This window comes from Vanellus vanellus (assembly GCF_965231255.1).
Source record: "Vanellus vanellus genome assembly, chromosome: 27".
NCBI classification, from domain to species: Eukaryota; Metazoa; Chordata; class Aves; order Charadriiformes; family Charadriidae; genus Vanellus; species Vanellus vanellus.
In genome coordinates, this window is record NC_138932.1 from 1,898,626 (window position 1) to 1,913,867 (window position 15,242).

Below are 15,242 nucleotides of genomic sequence, written 5' to 3' on the forward strand. Positions count from 1 at the left end.
CGTGGTTTGCGGAACGGGGGCGTGGTTTGCGGAGCGGGGGCGTGGTTTGAGGAGCGGGGGCGTGGTTTGAGGAGCGGAGGCGTGGTTTGCGGAGCGGGGGCGTGGCTCGAGGAGCGGGGGCGTGGCCGTAGCGGAGTTGGGAGAAAATCGTCGGGTTTTTTTTGCGTTGAAATGCGCCTTTTCCCTCACCGCCGCTCCGGGGGGGGCAGCGCACACCCCCACGCCGGCTGCGCCCCCCGACGGGAAGCTGAGGCAGTGCCCACGCGTGGCCCCCCCGCTTCCCCCTCCCCCCCTCCGGCCCCGTGTCCCCCTCCCCACGCACCGCCCCCCCGGAGCCGTGACACCCTCCGCCTGTTGGGTCCCACCCGCGGCCTCACCCACCCCACGCCGGGACTGGGCAGACCCCGCAGGAGGGGGCGAGGCACTGGTGTCACCCCCCCGGGGTCCCACGCACCCCCTCCGCTGCCCCCCCCCCGCAGAGTGTCTGTGCCCCCGACCCGCCGCAGACCACAGACGGGACAGACAGATGGACAGAGTGTGTGGGTTTTAATGTCGGGGGGGCAGGGCAGGGCGGTGGGAGCACCCCCACCCATGGGGGACGGCCGGGGTGGGGGGGCCCCTAAGTGCCAGGGTGGGCACAGAGCCCTGCCCGCCCCGGTGAGCCCCCCCGCGACGTGGGGACAGGGGGACACGCATCCAAGCGCTGGGAGGTGGCAGCAGCAGGATCGATCCCCGCCTGCGTCTGTCCATGGCGCTGCGTGGGGACGTCCCCCCCATCCTGGGGGGTGCAGGAGCCCCCCGTGTCAGCCGCAGGGGACCCGGCCTGGCCAGGGCTCTGCTGCGCCGCCTCCTCCTCCGGTGCCAGCCCGTGGCCATCGGCGACCTTGGCGGTGGTCCTGCCGTCATGGATGACACCGACCTGGGTGGGCTGCGAGCCCCCAGCCGGGCTGTCCCCAAGGAGGGTGGTGGCACTGCCACCACTGGGAGAGCCACTGCTACTGGCACTGTGGTGAAGCTCCGCCGTCTCCCCCGTGCCCCCGTCCTCTGGCTTCTTTCGTGGCCGCCCGCGTCTCCGCTTCGGCAGGGTGGCGGTGGCAGTGCCGGCCGGGTCCGGGGGACGCTTGGTGGCCTTGGGGCGCTGTGAGTCCTGGTGGCCGGGACCCTCACCGCCCCCCGCGCTCCGGGGGTTGGCAGGGCTCTCGCCCGCAGGGACGCCCACGCCGGGCAGCAGCACGTTGAGGACGGGGACGGCGGCTTGCTGGCTCAGCAGCCCCGCTGGCCCGCTGGCCCCCGGGGCCAGCCCCAGGGGCAGGGAGGGGGAGGCCGTGCCCACCGGCAGCGGCAGGGCCACCTTGACGGTGCCCCCCAGGGGGGTGGCCGTGATTTTGGGTGCCAGGACAGGAGGGGAGGAGCGGACGGCGGTGGTACCGGGCACGGTGGGTCGCTCCCCCGGCGGGATGCGGGGCAGAAGCAGGGGTAGGCGGGCGACCAGGGCGTTCACCTGGGGGCTACTGGCCGCCTTGGGGGGCTCCGGGGGCTTCTTCTTCTCAGGGCGGGGTGGGCCAGAGGGCTTTGGGCCACTGTCCTTCTTGAGCTGTGAGCAGAGAGAGGTGTTGGGAAGGGGGACGTTGCGGTGGAGCCGGGCTGGTTCCCCGAGCGTGACCCCCACGCCGAGTGGGGGACGTGGGGCTCTGGGCTCCCCATCCCACTCCAGCGGGGTCTCACCTGCCCCTGGCTCCTCTCGCCACTCTCAGGGGCGTCCAGGCCGTTCTTCTTCACCGTCAGCGGGGGCCGACTCTCGCGGTGGATCTTCTCCGTGCTCTCTGTGGGGGCACAGAAGGTGACCAAGGTGGGGGACACCCCCCAGCCCCCCGCGCTCACCCACGCTGTGGGCGGCTGGAGGGGGACACCGTATCCCCGTCCCCCAACCCTGCGCCCCTCAGGGATCCCCACAGGGGGAGCGGGGCCGGGGCTCCATCCCACCCACCTGAGACCACCATGGCCATGACCAGGTCGGCGCGTGCCGAGCGGGAGCTGATGATGTGCTGCTGGATGAGGAACTGGGCCACCTCCACGATGTTGTTGAAGGAGCGCTTGAGGATCTTCTCGGCCCAGTCGCAGGTCAGGGCGCAGGCCGCCTCCATCACCTCGCTGTTGTAGGACTGCACCAGGTCCGTCAGCTCTGACTGCTGCCGGCGGGACAAGCCGTGAGCCGCCGCGGCACGGCAGAGCACGGGATGCCACGGATGCCAACAGGGCCTGATCCTGACACCCCGGCCCATCACCTGACACCCCAGCCCATCACAAAGCCTGCACGGGACAGGCAGGTCCTCGTCCACCCTGGGGGAGGCTCACGGGACAGAGCAGAACCTGCTCCCAGAGAGGCCATCCCTCCACCTTCATTAGATCTAACGAGTGAGGAGGTTCGTTACCCCAACAAAAGAGGATGGGTGAAGCCCCCACCATGGAGGCAGCAGAGGACTTACAGTCTCGGTCACTTTGAGGTCCAGGCTGGGCAGGGGTGGCAGGCTGACCACCGTCTTCCTCCGGATCCCGCTGTAGCAGTACGTTTGGCAGGGTTAAGGCGTTTCGCTGTCACATGAACGCGGCCGCGATGGGTCACAGCTCAAAGGGACGCGGCTGCGTGCGGGGGTCACCGGGGGCTTTCCTGGAGGGGTGACAGCAGCCAGCCCCCTGCCCGCCCCCAGCACACGGGCAACCCCCAGCCCCTCTCAGACAACCGAGCTGAACCTTCCAGACCTGAAAAACCACGAACCGGACCCCATTACACAATACCACCTGGCGCACAGGCTTATAAATGGGAATAACTGGAGAAGCAGCAGCTGTCGCCACCAGTCCGCACAGCTCCCCAGGCTCCCCCCAGCCAGCCCGGCACGCGGAAGGATATTTCGACTGTCCTCGGCCTCCCAGCCGTCGGGCTTTGATGTTCGGGAAGATCTCCCGGATGATCTTGCCGAAATTGGCGGCGCTCAGAGGGCGGCAGCAGAGGTTATCACAGTACCGCCTGCCAGGGAGAGCCGCCGGTTAAAGCCGCCCTCGAACCTTTCTTGCCGCCCGCAGCCGCTTCTCCCTGCTGCCGTGGCCCCTTTCAAGAGCCCAAGGTTGGGCTGCAGCATTCCCAAAAACCACCCAGGCACTCGCTGCCCTCCAAACCGAGCTGCCGGCCGGGCTGCGCCGGAGCAGCCGTGCCCTGGGGGAGAGCAGCTCCTGGCGCCAGCGCGGCCCCTCCGCTCACTTGTAGGCGTCGTAGACGTCCTGCTTGGGCAGGCAGGTGTCCGTGTGCTCCTCCAGGTGGTTCCGGATCCAGTTGCACGCGTGCATGTACTCGGCCGTGCTCAGTGAGCTCAGGTCCAGGCTACCGCTGCTCCCGCGGGAGCCCGAGACAAACATTTAATTAGCGGAGAAGCAGCACAGGCGGGACAGGAGGAGGCAGAGCCGCGGCAACGTCCCCCCGGCCTCTCGCCATCTGCATCCCCCACCACCGTCCCGACAGCACCGGCTCTCCCCGACACGGCTCCGGCTCGCGCCGGCACCCACCTCTTCTCCCCCAGGCTCGGCCCCGACGGCAGCTGGAGGTAGAGGTAGAGTTTGTCGTTGTCTGAAAACTTCTGGACATCTTGCTACGGTCAAAGGGTCCACGGGGAGGGGGAGGACGGACCAGAGACAAAGAGAGGTGAAGGACCCAAAATAAGGACGAGCTGGTGTGGGCGGCGCGCTCGTTACTCTCTAAACGGCAGTAACCGATGGGGCGATGAAGCCAAACGCCGCCAGCACACGGGGGATCCGGGTAAGCCAAGTCACAGGAACTGCCCCTCGTGGGGACTGGGAAGGGTTGTCCCACGCACCCCACGTGGGTGCCACCCCCCGGGCAGGGGGATCAGGGGCTTCTTGGGGCTAATCCCCGCGGCCACGTCCTGACCCGACGGGAGCCGGGATCAGGCAAGAGCCGGGGTTCAGCGCGGAAGGGAGAGGAGAGAGGTGGAGACGCGCCGCTCCCACACCCTCAGCACAACGTGCTGCGGAGACACTCACCAGGATGGAGTCGACCTTGCTCTGCACGGATTTGCTGTGCGGGACGGAGAGGAAAGGCGTTAGCGCAGCACAGGACGGCACCGCGGCCCCTGGGGCATTCCTCAACCCGCCCCGGCTCTGCCACGGCCGCTGTCCCCCGAGGACGGCACCGTCCCCGGGCGCTTCCAGACCCCGCGCCTGCGCGGCGGTGCCAAGACGGGGATGCTGGAGCACCAAGAGCCCACGGCCGCCCGCACCCAGGGGTCAGCGCAGCCCCTTCTCCCCACGCACCGTGTCTCCCTCTGCACCCACAGCCCCGCTCTGGAGCTCTACCCTCACCCCAGGAGGGCAGAACTGGCGTAAAACCACATCCCACGGCGGCACAGCACACTAATTGGCACTGCCGCGAAGTCCAAAATTGATTTTACGCCCAACCCCGGCAGCGGGGCGGCGCTCTGTCCAGCACCCGGCACGGGCCCGAGGCTGTGCCGCTCCGCAGCGCCAGTGCCGGGGCTGCGAGGCACCGCAACGCGTATCCCTTTGGTCCCCGGGGCTGCAAATTAATCGACCTTATTCAATTAACCCGCGGTTGGTGACGCGCGGATTAACTGGGAGAGCTGCCCGGGGAGAGGGGAGCGCTGCCCTTACGAGATGGTGCTCCTCAGCTCCTGCAGCAGCGTGCTCGACGCGGTCGCGCCGCCCCGGGAGCCGCTGGGTGACAAACTTCCCTTTTTGGCGGCTCGGGCGCTTGGCTCGTCGTCAGCCATGACATTTGGTTCCTGTTGGGAGGCGAAACCAAAAAATTCAGCTAAAATAAAAGGGGGAAGAGGTCCGGGGGGGACCTCTGCTCCTGGGGGCAGAGGTCCGGCGCTTGCCCGCGGGCCGGGCTCGGGGAGGGACGCAGGGCGCCGCAGGGGGCCGAGGGGTTCGGGGCAGCCCAGAACGCGCCCGCCCGCAGCCCCCGTCCCTCCTGGCCCGCAGACGAGCTCCGGCTCCAGGGGCTGAGCTCCATCAGCCGGACACGAGCCACCAAAGGACATGGAAATGTCCCCAGCGGTCCCGGCAGGGACGTCTCCAGTGGCAGAGACTGGGACCGGCTCTGCCTACCCCGTTCCTGGCAGGGGACTGGGGGGCACTGGGGGCGGCTCTGGCCCAGCGTGCCCAGGAGGGGACCAGAAGGGCAGGTCCCCGCAGGGCTGGGGATGCTGAGGGGGACGGTGACAGTCCCACGGATGGCCCTGGATGGAAGGCCCCGGGGGCAGCGGGGACAGGAGAACTGCCACGACGGGGACACCAGGGAGACAGAGGTCCCCGAGGGCGTGGGGACATGGGACAGCGGGAGGACAGGTCGCGAGGGACAGGGAGACCAGCAGGGCAGGTCCCCAGGGAGATGGGGACAGGGACAGCAGGAGGGCAGAGGTCCCAGAGACGGGGACAGCAGGGCGGGTCCCCAGGGACAGGGACAGCACCAGGACGGGCCGAGGGGGAGACAGTGGCGCCGGAGCCCCGTGAGAGCGCAGCCCCGCCGGTGCCGGTGCCGGTGCGGGGACGGGGGATGGGGACAGCGGCGGGCCGGGCCCGGCGGGGCGGGAGTGGCACCGGACCGGACCGACACCCCCCCCCCCGCCCCGCACCCACCTGCCGGTGGCGCGGCGCACCTCGTGCCGGGCCGGTTCGTGCCGGTTCCGTCCGGGCCGGTTCGGTCCCCGCCACGTGCCGCTGCCCCGCGCGCAACAGGAACCGAAAGTGCTGCGCCCCACCGGGACGCGCCCGCGGGCCCCGCCGGCCGCTTTTTTTTCTGATTGGCCGCCGCGCCTCCGGTCCGCCCGGATACTGCGCTCTCCTTTAATGCGATTGGCTGCTCGGGCTTTCCTACCCGGATACAAGCGGCGTCGGTTTCCTGAGTGGCCGCGGGCTGGCTGAAGTCTGCCTAGTAACAGGCTTCTGATTGGTGGGGCGGGAGGAGGAGGAAGCACGAGTGTAAACGAGCCGGCGCGCGTGGGGCGCCTGTGCGCGCGTGCGACACGTGTGTGCGGGGCGCGTGCGACATACGTGTGTGTGTGTGTGTGTGTGTCTGTCTGTCTGTCTGATGCACTAAGCGGGCGTGGCATGCACGTGCATGCAACCTGTGTGCGCAGCGCAACGCGCGTGTGCGCTGTGTGCACGTGTGGTGCCAACCAGAGGCTCCCACGCCCGGCGTAGAACCCGGGATGGCTTTCCCGGGAGCGAACGCGGAGCCCGGTGGCACCGGGGGCGTGTTGGGAAAATCCCGTCTGTTCGGGAGAGGTTCGCGGTGTCCTGTCCCTGGTTTGGCCACACGTTTGTTTTTTGGCTCCTGAAAACAGTTTAAAAAGAAGATTTGAGGCGAGGAGAGCTGCGGAGGAGGAGGAGGAGGAGGAGGAGGAGGAGGATGATGACCTCTCGGTTTTATTTACGCAAGCGCGGGATGCACGGGTCGCCGGCGGTTTGCTGAGCGTGTGAAATTCCCACAGCCCTCGTGCGCTGGGATTTTGGGGTGCAGAGGAGGGGCTTTGGGGGAGGCGGAAGGTGGCTAGACCCAAATATCGGAGGTGCAGTCTCCGCCGGGGTAGCGGATCTCATGCGCCAGGCAGGGCCCCTCGGGCTCCTTCCCGAAATCCACCAGGAAGCTCCCGTTGACCCTCAGGCCGCCGTGCTCCGTGTCCACGTCCAGCTGCAGCATGACGGAGCCGTCCCTGCGGAGGGGCGAGAACGGGGACGCTGGAGGCAGCTGGGCGTCCCTGCCACCCCGCGGGGACAGACCTTCCCCTGCCTCTGGGGAGCTGCCGAAATTCGGTCCCCGAGCTGCGGGGTCCGCGTCTCCTGCCTGCTGAGCGCCTGCAGTCATCCTCGTTTATCAAAGTTTTCTTACTTGAGGAGGTCGGGGTAGAACTGCTTGTCCCAGGCGCTGTAGAGGGACGTGGTGACATACAGCCTCTTCCCATCCAAGCTGAGCTGGATCATCTGGGGTCCCCCCGGCACCCTCTTCCCCTGGGAGCAGGCGGAGGAGCAGACGTGCTGCTGGAGGGTGCCAGACCAGGGGACGCTTCCGCCTCCCCCCAACTGACAGTGCGGGATGCGGTGTCCATCCCGCGGGATGCGGTGTCCATCCCATGGGATGCCATGTCCATCCCACGGGATGCCGTGTCTATCCCGCGGGGTGCGGTGGAGCAGAACCGCAGGGACCCGCTCCCCAGCCTTGCTGCCACTGGGATTTTGGGGAGACGGCTGAGCTCACCTTGATGAAGAATGGGTCTGGCTGACTCTGCAGCTCTTCGTCCCTGCACACCGTGACAGGTCCCCCCTTGGTGATGCTGCCACCCACAAAGACCTGCAAGAGACCACAGGTCTGGGTGGCCAAGACGGCGAGGAGGGGCTGATTCCCACCGTCCCCAGGAGATGGAGGAAAAGCACCGGGATGTGACTGGGACCCTGCTGCCACCTCACCTGTCCCACCAGCTTGGGCTTGCGGGTGTCGGAGATATCGTACTGGCGGATGTCTCCATGCAGCCAGTTGCTGAAATACAGGAACCTGTCATCCAGCGAGATGAGGATGTCGGTGATGAAGCCTTGGGAAAGGTATGACAGAGCTGCACAAATGGGCGACAGCACCGGCAGCGCCTGGGGGAAGCCAGGGAGCACCGCGGCACCCAGCCCCGGCGTGCACTGACCTGGCATGTCTGGGAGGAGCCATCCCTCCACCTTCTTGCTGGGGACTTGGATCACCTTCTCGGCCGCCCAGTCTCCGCGCTGCAGGAGGTGCAGGACAGAGCACAGCCCCGGGGGGCTCAGCGTGCGTGGCAGCGGCAGGAGGAGACGCGATGCTGGGGCAGATGCGCCGTGCACGTGTCCACCACCTCTTGTCTCCGGCTGCAGCTCAGCTACTTTGGAGCTGTGGGAAACCTCACCTCTGGCTCTGCGGAGCCGTGGGGAAGACGGGCTCTGGGACCTGAGTAAGGGCTTTGGGGGCCAAACGCTTGTCTAATTTTCCAGCTAGATTAGCTGGTTTGGTGAAAGGCGTTCTCTTTTCTCACCCGCTTCATCATTACACACAACAACAGACACTGAGAAGAATATTGCTTGGGTGCTGTAAATCCACAACAAAGGTATAAATAAATCTCCTTTAAATTAAATCTTTTCAGCCTAAACTGCTGCCAGTCAGAACAAGTCCTCTGGTGAGATTACCCCGAGCCAGCTCACGTTCTGGGTGCAGAGAGGCGGCTGCACAGCACGGGGAGGCGGTGTGTGCACCAGTGGGGACCGGGAGGACGGTGGGGGATGCGGGAAGAGGGATGCTGCGCAGCGTCCTGCGGCTCGGCCAAGGGGCAGCAGCCCTTCTCCGCCGACCCTGGGGGAGCACCTACCTCGGTCTTGTAGAAGCGGTGGATGGCGCTGCTGATGGTGCAGCCCACGTAGCCCTCGGCGGCATCGGGGTTGTGGAGGAAGCGGATCTCCAGGGGGGCCGCGTCCTCCCCCACGTCGATGGCCTGGACGTAGGTGTGAGTGGTCCAGTCCCACACGTTGAGGCGGCGTCCGTAGCGCCCTGGGAGGGGGAATCGGAGGGGATGCTGCGAGGTGCAGGTCTCAAGCAGATGTGCTATGGGTTCCTCAGCCCTTTTAGCTCCCCAGGGGCAACCCCATGGTCGCTGCACCAGCACGCGCCGGTTGCTTTGGACCTTGGCAAAAGCCATGGGAAGGTGCCCAGCATCCATCGGAGACCATGTCGCCAGGACAGGGCTGGGCTGGGCAGTATAACCTTTGAGGGGGAACTGGGCTGAGATGGGGCTTCACCCTCCATCCCCGCGGCTGAAATCCAACCCCACATACAGCTCAGCAGCAGTATTTATGGACTGTCTTAGGTTGAACTTCTGGTGATTGCATCTAAAGTGCGTTCACGGTAAATGGGCTGGGCTCGTCTTTTTTTAAATCCATGAGATCTCTAGGGATTGGTGTGAAATTTGTTTTACGAGCAATCTGTCTTGGACAACTTAACCTATGTCCATTAGACTGCCAGCTCTCACGGGCAACAGAAGAAGGTTGAAATTTGGCCTTCTTGCGGTTCTGCCCAGCATCTCTCACCCGGAGTATTTAAACAACTGTTTTCTCACCTTTCTTCAGATCATTTGGGTCAAACCCATATCCCAGGCATTTTGGGATTCCCCATTCAGTGCTGATCAGGACGTTATGGCGTGGCTGGTACCAGAAGTCATAACCCATCGGGGGGATCTTGTCCCCTTTCTCCCAATTCCCCTTGATCTCGAAGGTCTCTCCATCCAGCAGAATAAAGCCGCCTGATGCAAAACCAAAACCCCATGGGCAGTGAGGAAATCATCGAGATGAACAGTTTATGTCTTCTAAAACAAGCAGTAGACAGATCAACCCGTTGCAGACCAGGCTGCTGCATGGGCTGGGAGTCCTGGACAAAGCCACCAGGATGTGGGGACTGTTCCTCCTGTCCCAGCACCCTCTCTCTGGGGGACTGGGGGGACTGGGGTACCTTTCCCTCTGCCGGCTGGGTCTCCCAAGGTGCTGATCATGATTTCACCGCTGCCCAGGCAGTGGGAGGTGTGGGGGTAGCCCAGGTTGCACTTCCAGAAGACATCCTCTGAGTTGACAACCTGCCGGGGAGTTCGGAGGCACCGTCACATCCTCCCTTGCCGGGCTGTGCCAGGCGAGCGGGGAGGTCGCTGCTGTGCTGAACACCGGTTCACAAGCCTGGTGCTACCCCGTGGCACGGCTGGGCGGCTCCTGCCCGACCTCAAGACGGGACTTGCCGTGGAGCCAGAGGGGCCGAGAGCGTGTGAGCTGGGGCAGAGCGTGCACGGTGCTGCGTCCCCAGGCATGCCGGCACACGGGGCGGCTGCTGCGCTCACCCAGAGACGCTGCCTGAGGCACTTGCGCACGCTGGCGTAGGGCAGACCGCGGGCAGGTGCCCGGGGCTCCTGTGGAGACACACACCGCAGGCGAGACATGGACTGTTAACCTGAGAGGCAGCGCTGTGCCTGGCACCCGGTGGGGTCTTGTCCCCTCCGGTGTGCCCCGGTCCCCTCCTGCACAGAGCTAGATGGAGAACTCCATGCTTGCACATCAGCAGGAGAACAGCCAATTTCCACAGCCCTCCCGTACCGTCACCCAGACATCAGGGTCGTGCTAAGCTCTGAGGTGTGCCCCGAAGCCTCTCTGCCAAGCTGTTCCTGCAGCCAAAAGCCACAATCCCAGACCTTTAGCCTTTAACATGCATCGGCACCACCTCCAAGGTACCTTGAAAAGCCTGGGGGCTCGCACGTCAGTTCCCACGTCCACCACGTAGATGCGGGAGGAGATCAAGCTGGGGAGGATCAGGCGGTTCCGCTTCTTGGAGGCGTCCCCAAAGCAGCTGCTGCAGGCGTTCCACCCCGAGTGGTGCAGCTCATCCCCCAGGTTGGGCATGGGCAGGCGGTGGATGACCTGCAAGGTCCCAGCCCTGCTCACACAACTCTTTCTTCTGCCAAGGGCAGGATCGCAGGCAGAGCGGGGAGCCCGGTGCATCGCAGACCCCACTAATAGGGTCAGAATGCCTCAGGCGAGCCTCACCCTGCAGAGGGGAGCGACGGTGCCCAGGGGATCCGAGGGATGGGCTACGAAGGGGGTTTTACATCGATTTTGTAAGCAAAGGAAGGGTCAGAGTCTTGGGGAGAACTGGAGAGGCATCAGCCGTTGGGACTGAGCCAGCAGCTTTGGGGAGCGTGAAGGACAGGCACTGTGCTGATGCCCAGGCCAGGTTAGTATCGAGATAAAGCGTTCGGTACCTGGCAATAGTGCGGAGATTTGGGGTCAACATCCACAGTGGCCAGAAAGTCGGGTTTCTTTCTCCCAGTGTTCCTGTAGATGCAGGGCACATACACAATCTCCTCCCGGGGACCTTCCAACACAGAAGCGTTGCAATGAGCATCAGCAGAAACCACGTTTGACAGGATAAAAGCCTTGCAGCAGTCTCTGGCCAGGCTGGGTCGCCCCGCCGGGGAGCCGCTGTGTTCCCCCGTATGTACGGGGCAGTTGGATCCCCGTCTCTCGGCCGTACTGGAGGCACGAGGCTCAGCTGGGCTCAGCTCGGAGTGGGCTGCCCCGTGGGGATTTGGGCTCGTTCAGTCCGAGGGTGCCCCTGCCCTGGGAAGGGTTCTCTGGACCTCAGAGTCCCTAAGGAAGCGCACGGCTTTGGGATCACCCCATGCCCGCGAGGACACGCCAGCCCTTCCCCAATCCTATCAGTCACGCGAATCAAACCACATTGTGTCTCGTTTCCATCACATCTGCACAGGAGAAGCCTTAAAAATACGTAAGAAGTACCAAGGAAAGCTGCTTGCCAGGCTAACGTCAAAGGCAGAAAGCCCTCCGAGCCCCCGCGCAGCCCTGTGGTCCTACCAAGCAGTGAAAACCTACCGCGACGTGGTGGTGCGAGAGCTCTCTGCTCGCAAAGCATCCCGCCGGGAAAGGGAGCAGGGCTCCTCGTCCCTGCGGCAGCGGGTCCGCCGGGCTCCCTGCTGCCCAAAGAGGAGCTGCTGCCCGCTGCAGGAGCTGCTCCCCACGGCCAGCGTCATCAGCTCTGCCGGGAAACAGCTTTGTTTCGGGACCTGAGCGCTGCCCAGAGCTCAAGCGAGGGCACTCAGAGCCCACGGAGCCTCCTTACGTGGTGGCACGTGCTCTCGGTTGTGTCAGGATAAAGGCCTGCCAAAGCGAGGGCCGGTGGGGAAGAACTTAGTTAGGAAACGGTGAGGAAGGGAGAGCGGTGGGAAACAGACAGAGAGGGGATTTGGGACCTTTGGATTTGACCCAAAGCGGGTAATAGCTGGTTTGGCAACGCCGTGCCTTTATAAACCTCTGCACAGCGGTGCCTGCGTCAGTCTGGGGTTTGAGAGCAGCTGCCGAAGGCTGAGGGATCCCGTCCCTGCAGCTGCGGTGGCACCAGAAGTCGGGGTGTGGGACACAGCCCAGAGCTGCCAGCCTCGTCCCCCTCCCGGGGTGTCCAAAGGACACCGAGGAGCTTCTCACCACCCGCTCAGGAGCCCAACCTGCCAGATGTCTGCATGGAAGAGCCTTAGGCGCCAGAGGTACTCGGCACCGCTGAAGCAGCCGGATAGTTCCCAAGGGAACCTGCCAGAGCAGCAGAGACGGTGGGATTTGTGCTATTTGCTATTAATTTAAATCACCGGCCAGCCCCGCCAACACGCGGCGGTGTTTTAAAGACTCATCCCCTCATTGTTCTCTCGGTTCAAAGAAGTTTCAGGGATAGGAATCACCGACGATGAGCAAGCTCCAGAGCTCTCTGAGGCTTCACGGATGTGTTTGCTAAGCCCTGGAGAAGAGGATTAAGAGAGGGAGAGCTGGAGATGATGCATTCATCAGTCTCTTCACATCAGAGCACCAGTGTTTCGGCAATGCAGCAAGAAGGATTCTCAGGCAGAGTGTCCAGACACGTAAGGAAGCAGCCCGTGAGGCGGGTTTTTATACCAGGAGGTTTTGTCATATTGTGCCCCCAGTGCAATGAAAAATCAGGCTGGTCCCCTCTCCCTCCCCAGGTTTAGCTCTGCCATGGGGCTATAGCAATACAACTGCCTCTGAGAAACCCCAAAAACCCATGTGGTTTTGCGCAGGGGAAGCCACGGGTGGCTTTGCTGCAGGCTGTGACCCATCCCAAGCCATCAGGAAACCTAAAAAGGTTTGTTCTGACACCAAGCTGTCATTATGCAATTGATGGTTGGCCTCAGGACAGGCCGGAAGCAAAACCATCGCTTCCCTAACGCTTGCTGGGAGCCGCCTCGGAGAATGGAGTTAATTGATAACGCCCTCTTGAAAGCGTTGTTTTAATCTTCACCTAAATGACAGACAGTGCAGGGCTCTTCCCTGCCCGCCCTGGATTTCGGACTTACCTTTCATCGCATCCATAGGCGAGGCGAAGCCAGGACCGCACGCTCCGCACTCTCCTGCATTGAGAAGAACAGAAACAAACAGAAATTAGATGGCAGCGAGTTCTTTTAATCCCCTTTTTACACAGGAACCACTCGCTGGAGTGGCTGCGCGCGCTCCCACTCCATGGCAATATCCAAGCCAGGATGCCCACAAATGACCCCTGGAAGGTTTGGGGCAGCCAAAAAGACCATCGATATATTTCTAGTGCAGGACGGTACAAGGCTCAGAGCCGCGTCTCTCTGCTTTGCCTCCCGCCTTGTCCCTGTGGCGGAGAGGAAGAGTCGCTCAACACGTGTGGGGGCAATGCCCATCTCGCGTGACCTGGGTTTCGGGGCATTCATGGAAAGCTTTCGCGCTGTTTCCACCCGGGACGTTCAGTGCTGGAGGCGCCAGCCTCCTCGCCAGCCCCGAGCATCATCCTGCGAGTCCCCATCACGCTGCTGCGGGTCTCGGGGCACTTTGAACCCTGCCAGCCTCGTTCTCCAAAAAACTTTAAAACTGCTGAGAGAGTTGTTCGTAACGCAGTGAACGAGAGCTTGTTGGGAAACAACCCCCACCCCACAAGGACCCCCTCTCCCCGTTTACCATGGCAAGCCTGAGGAGAGGGAGGAAAAGCCCCAGCTAAATTGTACAACTTGATTTTGCTGCATCAGCTTCTTATTTGCTTTCATTCTTACTCATTTCATCACTCGTGTCCCTGCTCCTCCGGGGAAACGCTCCTACCTGAAGCCCTGAGAACCCCCCCTCCAGCTCAGCTTGCTTCTCCCTTCTCCTTAGAGCACTGCTGCAGAAACAGCCCCACCAAAGCAGGACTATGCGCAGAGGACTCTGTGCCACGGCCCGTCTGACCGCAGCCAGCACAGCCCGCACAAGCTGCAGTTTGATAAAGCAGAGAACAGTTAAAAGGTTTTCAACCATCAGCCTACCTAAACATTCCCCGGCACTTCTTGTAGCTCGAGAAAAGAAACCCTTCCCTGGCCAGAGAAAACACCACCTTAACCCCACGTTTCGTCTTACTTTACACTTTCTGGGTGTCAGAGTAACAAAACCGCGAGACTCGTCTCCAAACAAGTTTCGGAGGACTCTGGAGCAGAGCCCACGGCCAGCAGGCAGCAAGCCGCCAACCGTCCCAAACCTTCTCCTCTTGAGACCAAGTCGAAGGAAAGATGTCTTACCTGTGCTGGAGGTTGGGCTGGATCTCAGCTGCTGCTGCTGCGCAGCAGGAGATGGTCCTGCCTGCATTCTGTCTGCTCGGAGCAAGCCAAGGGAGAAGGTGCAGCTCTGCGGGGATTCGAATATATAGGGAGCAGGACGGGGAGAAGGAGGGTCTGGAAAAAGGACGCCAAGGGGAGGATCCACACGCCTCGGGGTGTGGGAGGCACCGGGGCAGCCTTTAGCGTCTTACAGCGCTGGAAACGCGCAGAGAAGCTGTTTCAGTGCTACCAGAACCTCCTCCCCCCCCCCGAGGGGTAGGGGATGGGGCTGTTTCTGCCCTGCGTCACGCACACGTTCTCGCACACTGGCGAAACAAGGGCTTTTAGCCACGGTGGGAGAGCAGGCTGCTCCACTCCTCCGATTCCCTGCTAGAAGCAGTGTCTTGAGTCTCCCCACGGGGCAGACGGGGTGCCCCTGCTGAGAGATGGGCAAGCACTGCATTCCCAACCGCAGAAATAATTTTATGAGGTTGCAGATGTTAATCGCAGCTGAAAATGAAAAGCGTGGACTGGGTTTCTTTTAATTGCAGGATGAGTGTTTTCTGCGGGATGTTAATTCGCTGGCTGGGAGGAGGGCAGCAGCAGCGTAACCGTTTTCCCCGTGACACGTCTGACTTAGTCAGAGTGTCTGTTACTGCTCCTGGCAGCAACGCGGGGCATCCGCGGGCTCTGCCTGCGCAGTGGGTGCTCAGCCTTCGCAGGCACATCGCTGCTGGCAGGGCGCTGCCTTGTCCTCTCCAGCGCTCACCCCAGACGTAGGCTCAGAGCCCAGTGAGCTCAGCCCATCCCTCCGCCACAGGAGGCTCTCAGCCCATTGCACCTGAAGGTTGCCAGCAAAAAAACGGACGGCGTCAGCTCAGTCTCCCCGGCACGTGCCTGCTTGGGCTCGTCAGTTTGTATTTGGTGCTCAACACCATGCTATGGAGCACATGCAGATCCACGCTGCACTGGTCAGCACGTCCCCCTGTGTGCCACCTCGCTCTGACCAAGGAAAGCTTTTCCAGGAGGCCCCAAGGCTTAAATGCAAAGGAC

At 63.1% G+C, this 15,242-nt stretch overlaps 2 protein-coding genes across 2 annotated transcripts; both read right to left on the reverse strand.

Annotated features, from left to right (window-relative positions):
- Positions 1-538: 538 nt before the first annotated feature.
- Positions 539-5,752, reverse strand: RFX5 (regulatory factor X5). Its single transcript, XM_082496253.1, has 10 exons — positions 5,671-5,752; positions 4,681-4,811; positions 4,054-4,087; positions 3,559-3,641; positions 3,257-3,382; positions 2,909-3,025; positions 2,487-2,568; positions 1,988-2,189; positions 1,726-1,823; positions 539-1,594 (listed from the first exon to the last, which is right to left on the reverse strand). The coding sequence occupies exons 2-10, from the start codon at positions 4,797-4,799 to the stop codon at positions 620-622; spliced, it is 1,836 nt and encodes a 611-aa protein (XP_082352379.1). The 5' UTR covers positions 4,800-4,811; positions 5,671-5,752; the 3' UTR covers positions 539-619.
- An 831-nt stretch (positions 5,753-6,583) lies between these two features.
- On the reverse strand, positions 6,584-13,008 carry LOC309682231 (methanethiol oxidase-like; the record flags this gene model as incomplete). Its single annotated transcript, XM_082496272.1, has 10 exons — positions 12,957-13,008; positions 10,839-10,951; positions 10,312-10,497; positions 9,548-9,668; positions 9,159-9,341; positions 8,415-8,593; positions 7,498-7,800; positions 7,289-7,381; positions 6,923-7,041; positions 6,584-6,746 (listed from the first exon to the last, which is right to left on the reverse strand). Exons 1-10 carry the CDS (start codon positions 12,970-12,972, stop codon positions 6,584-6,586), a joined length of 1,476 nt encoding a protein of 491 aa, XP_082352398.1. The 5' UTR covers positions 12,973-13,008.
- Between the last annotated feature and the right edge of the window lie 2,234 nt (positions 13,009-15,242).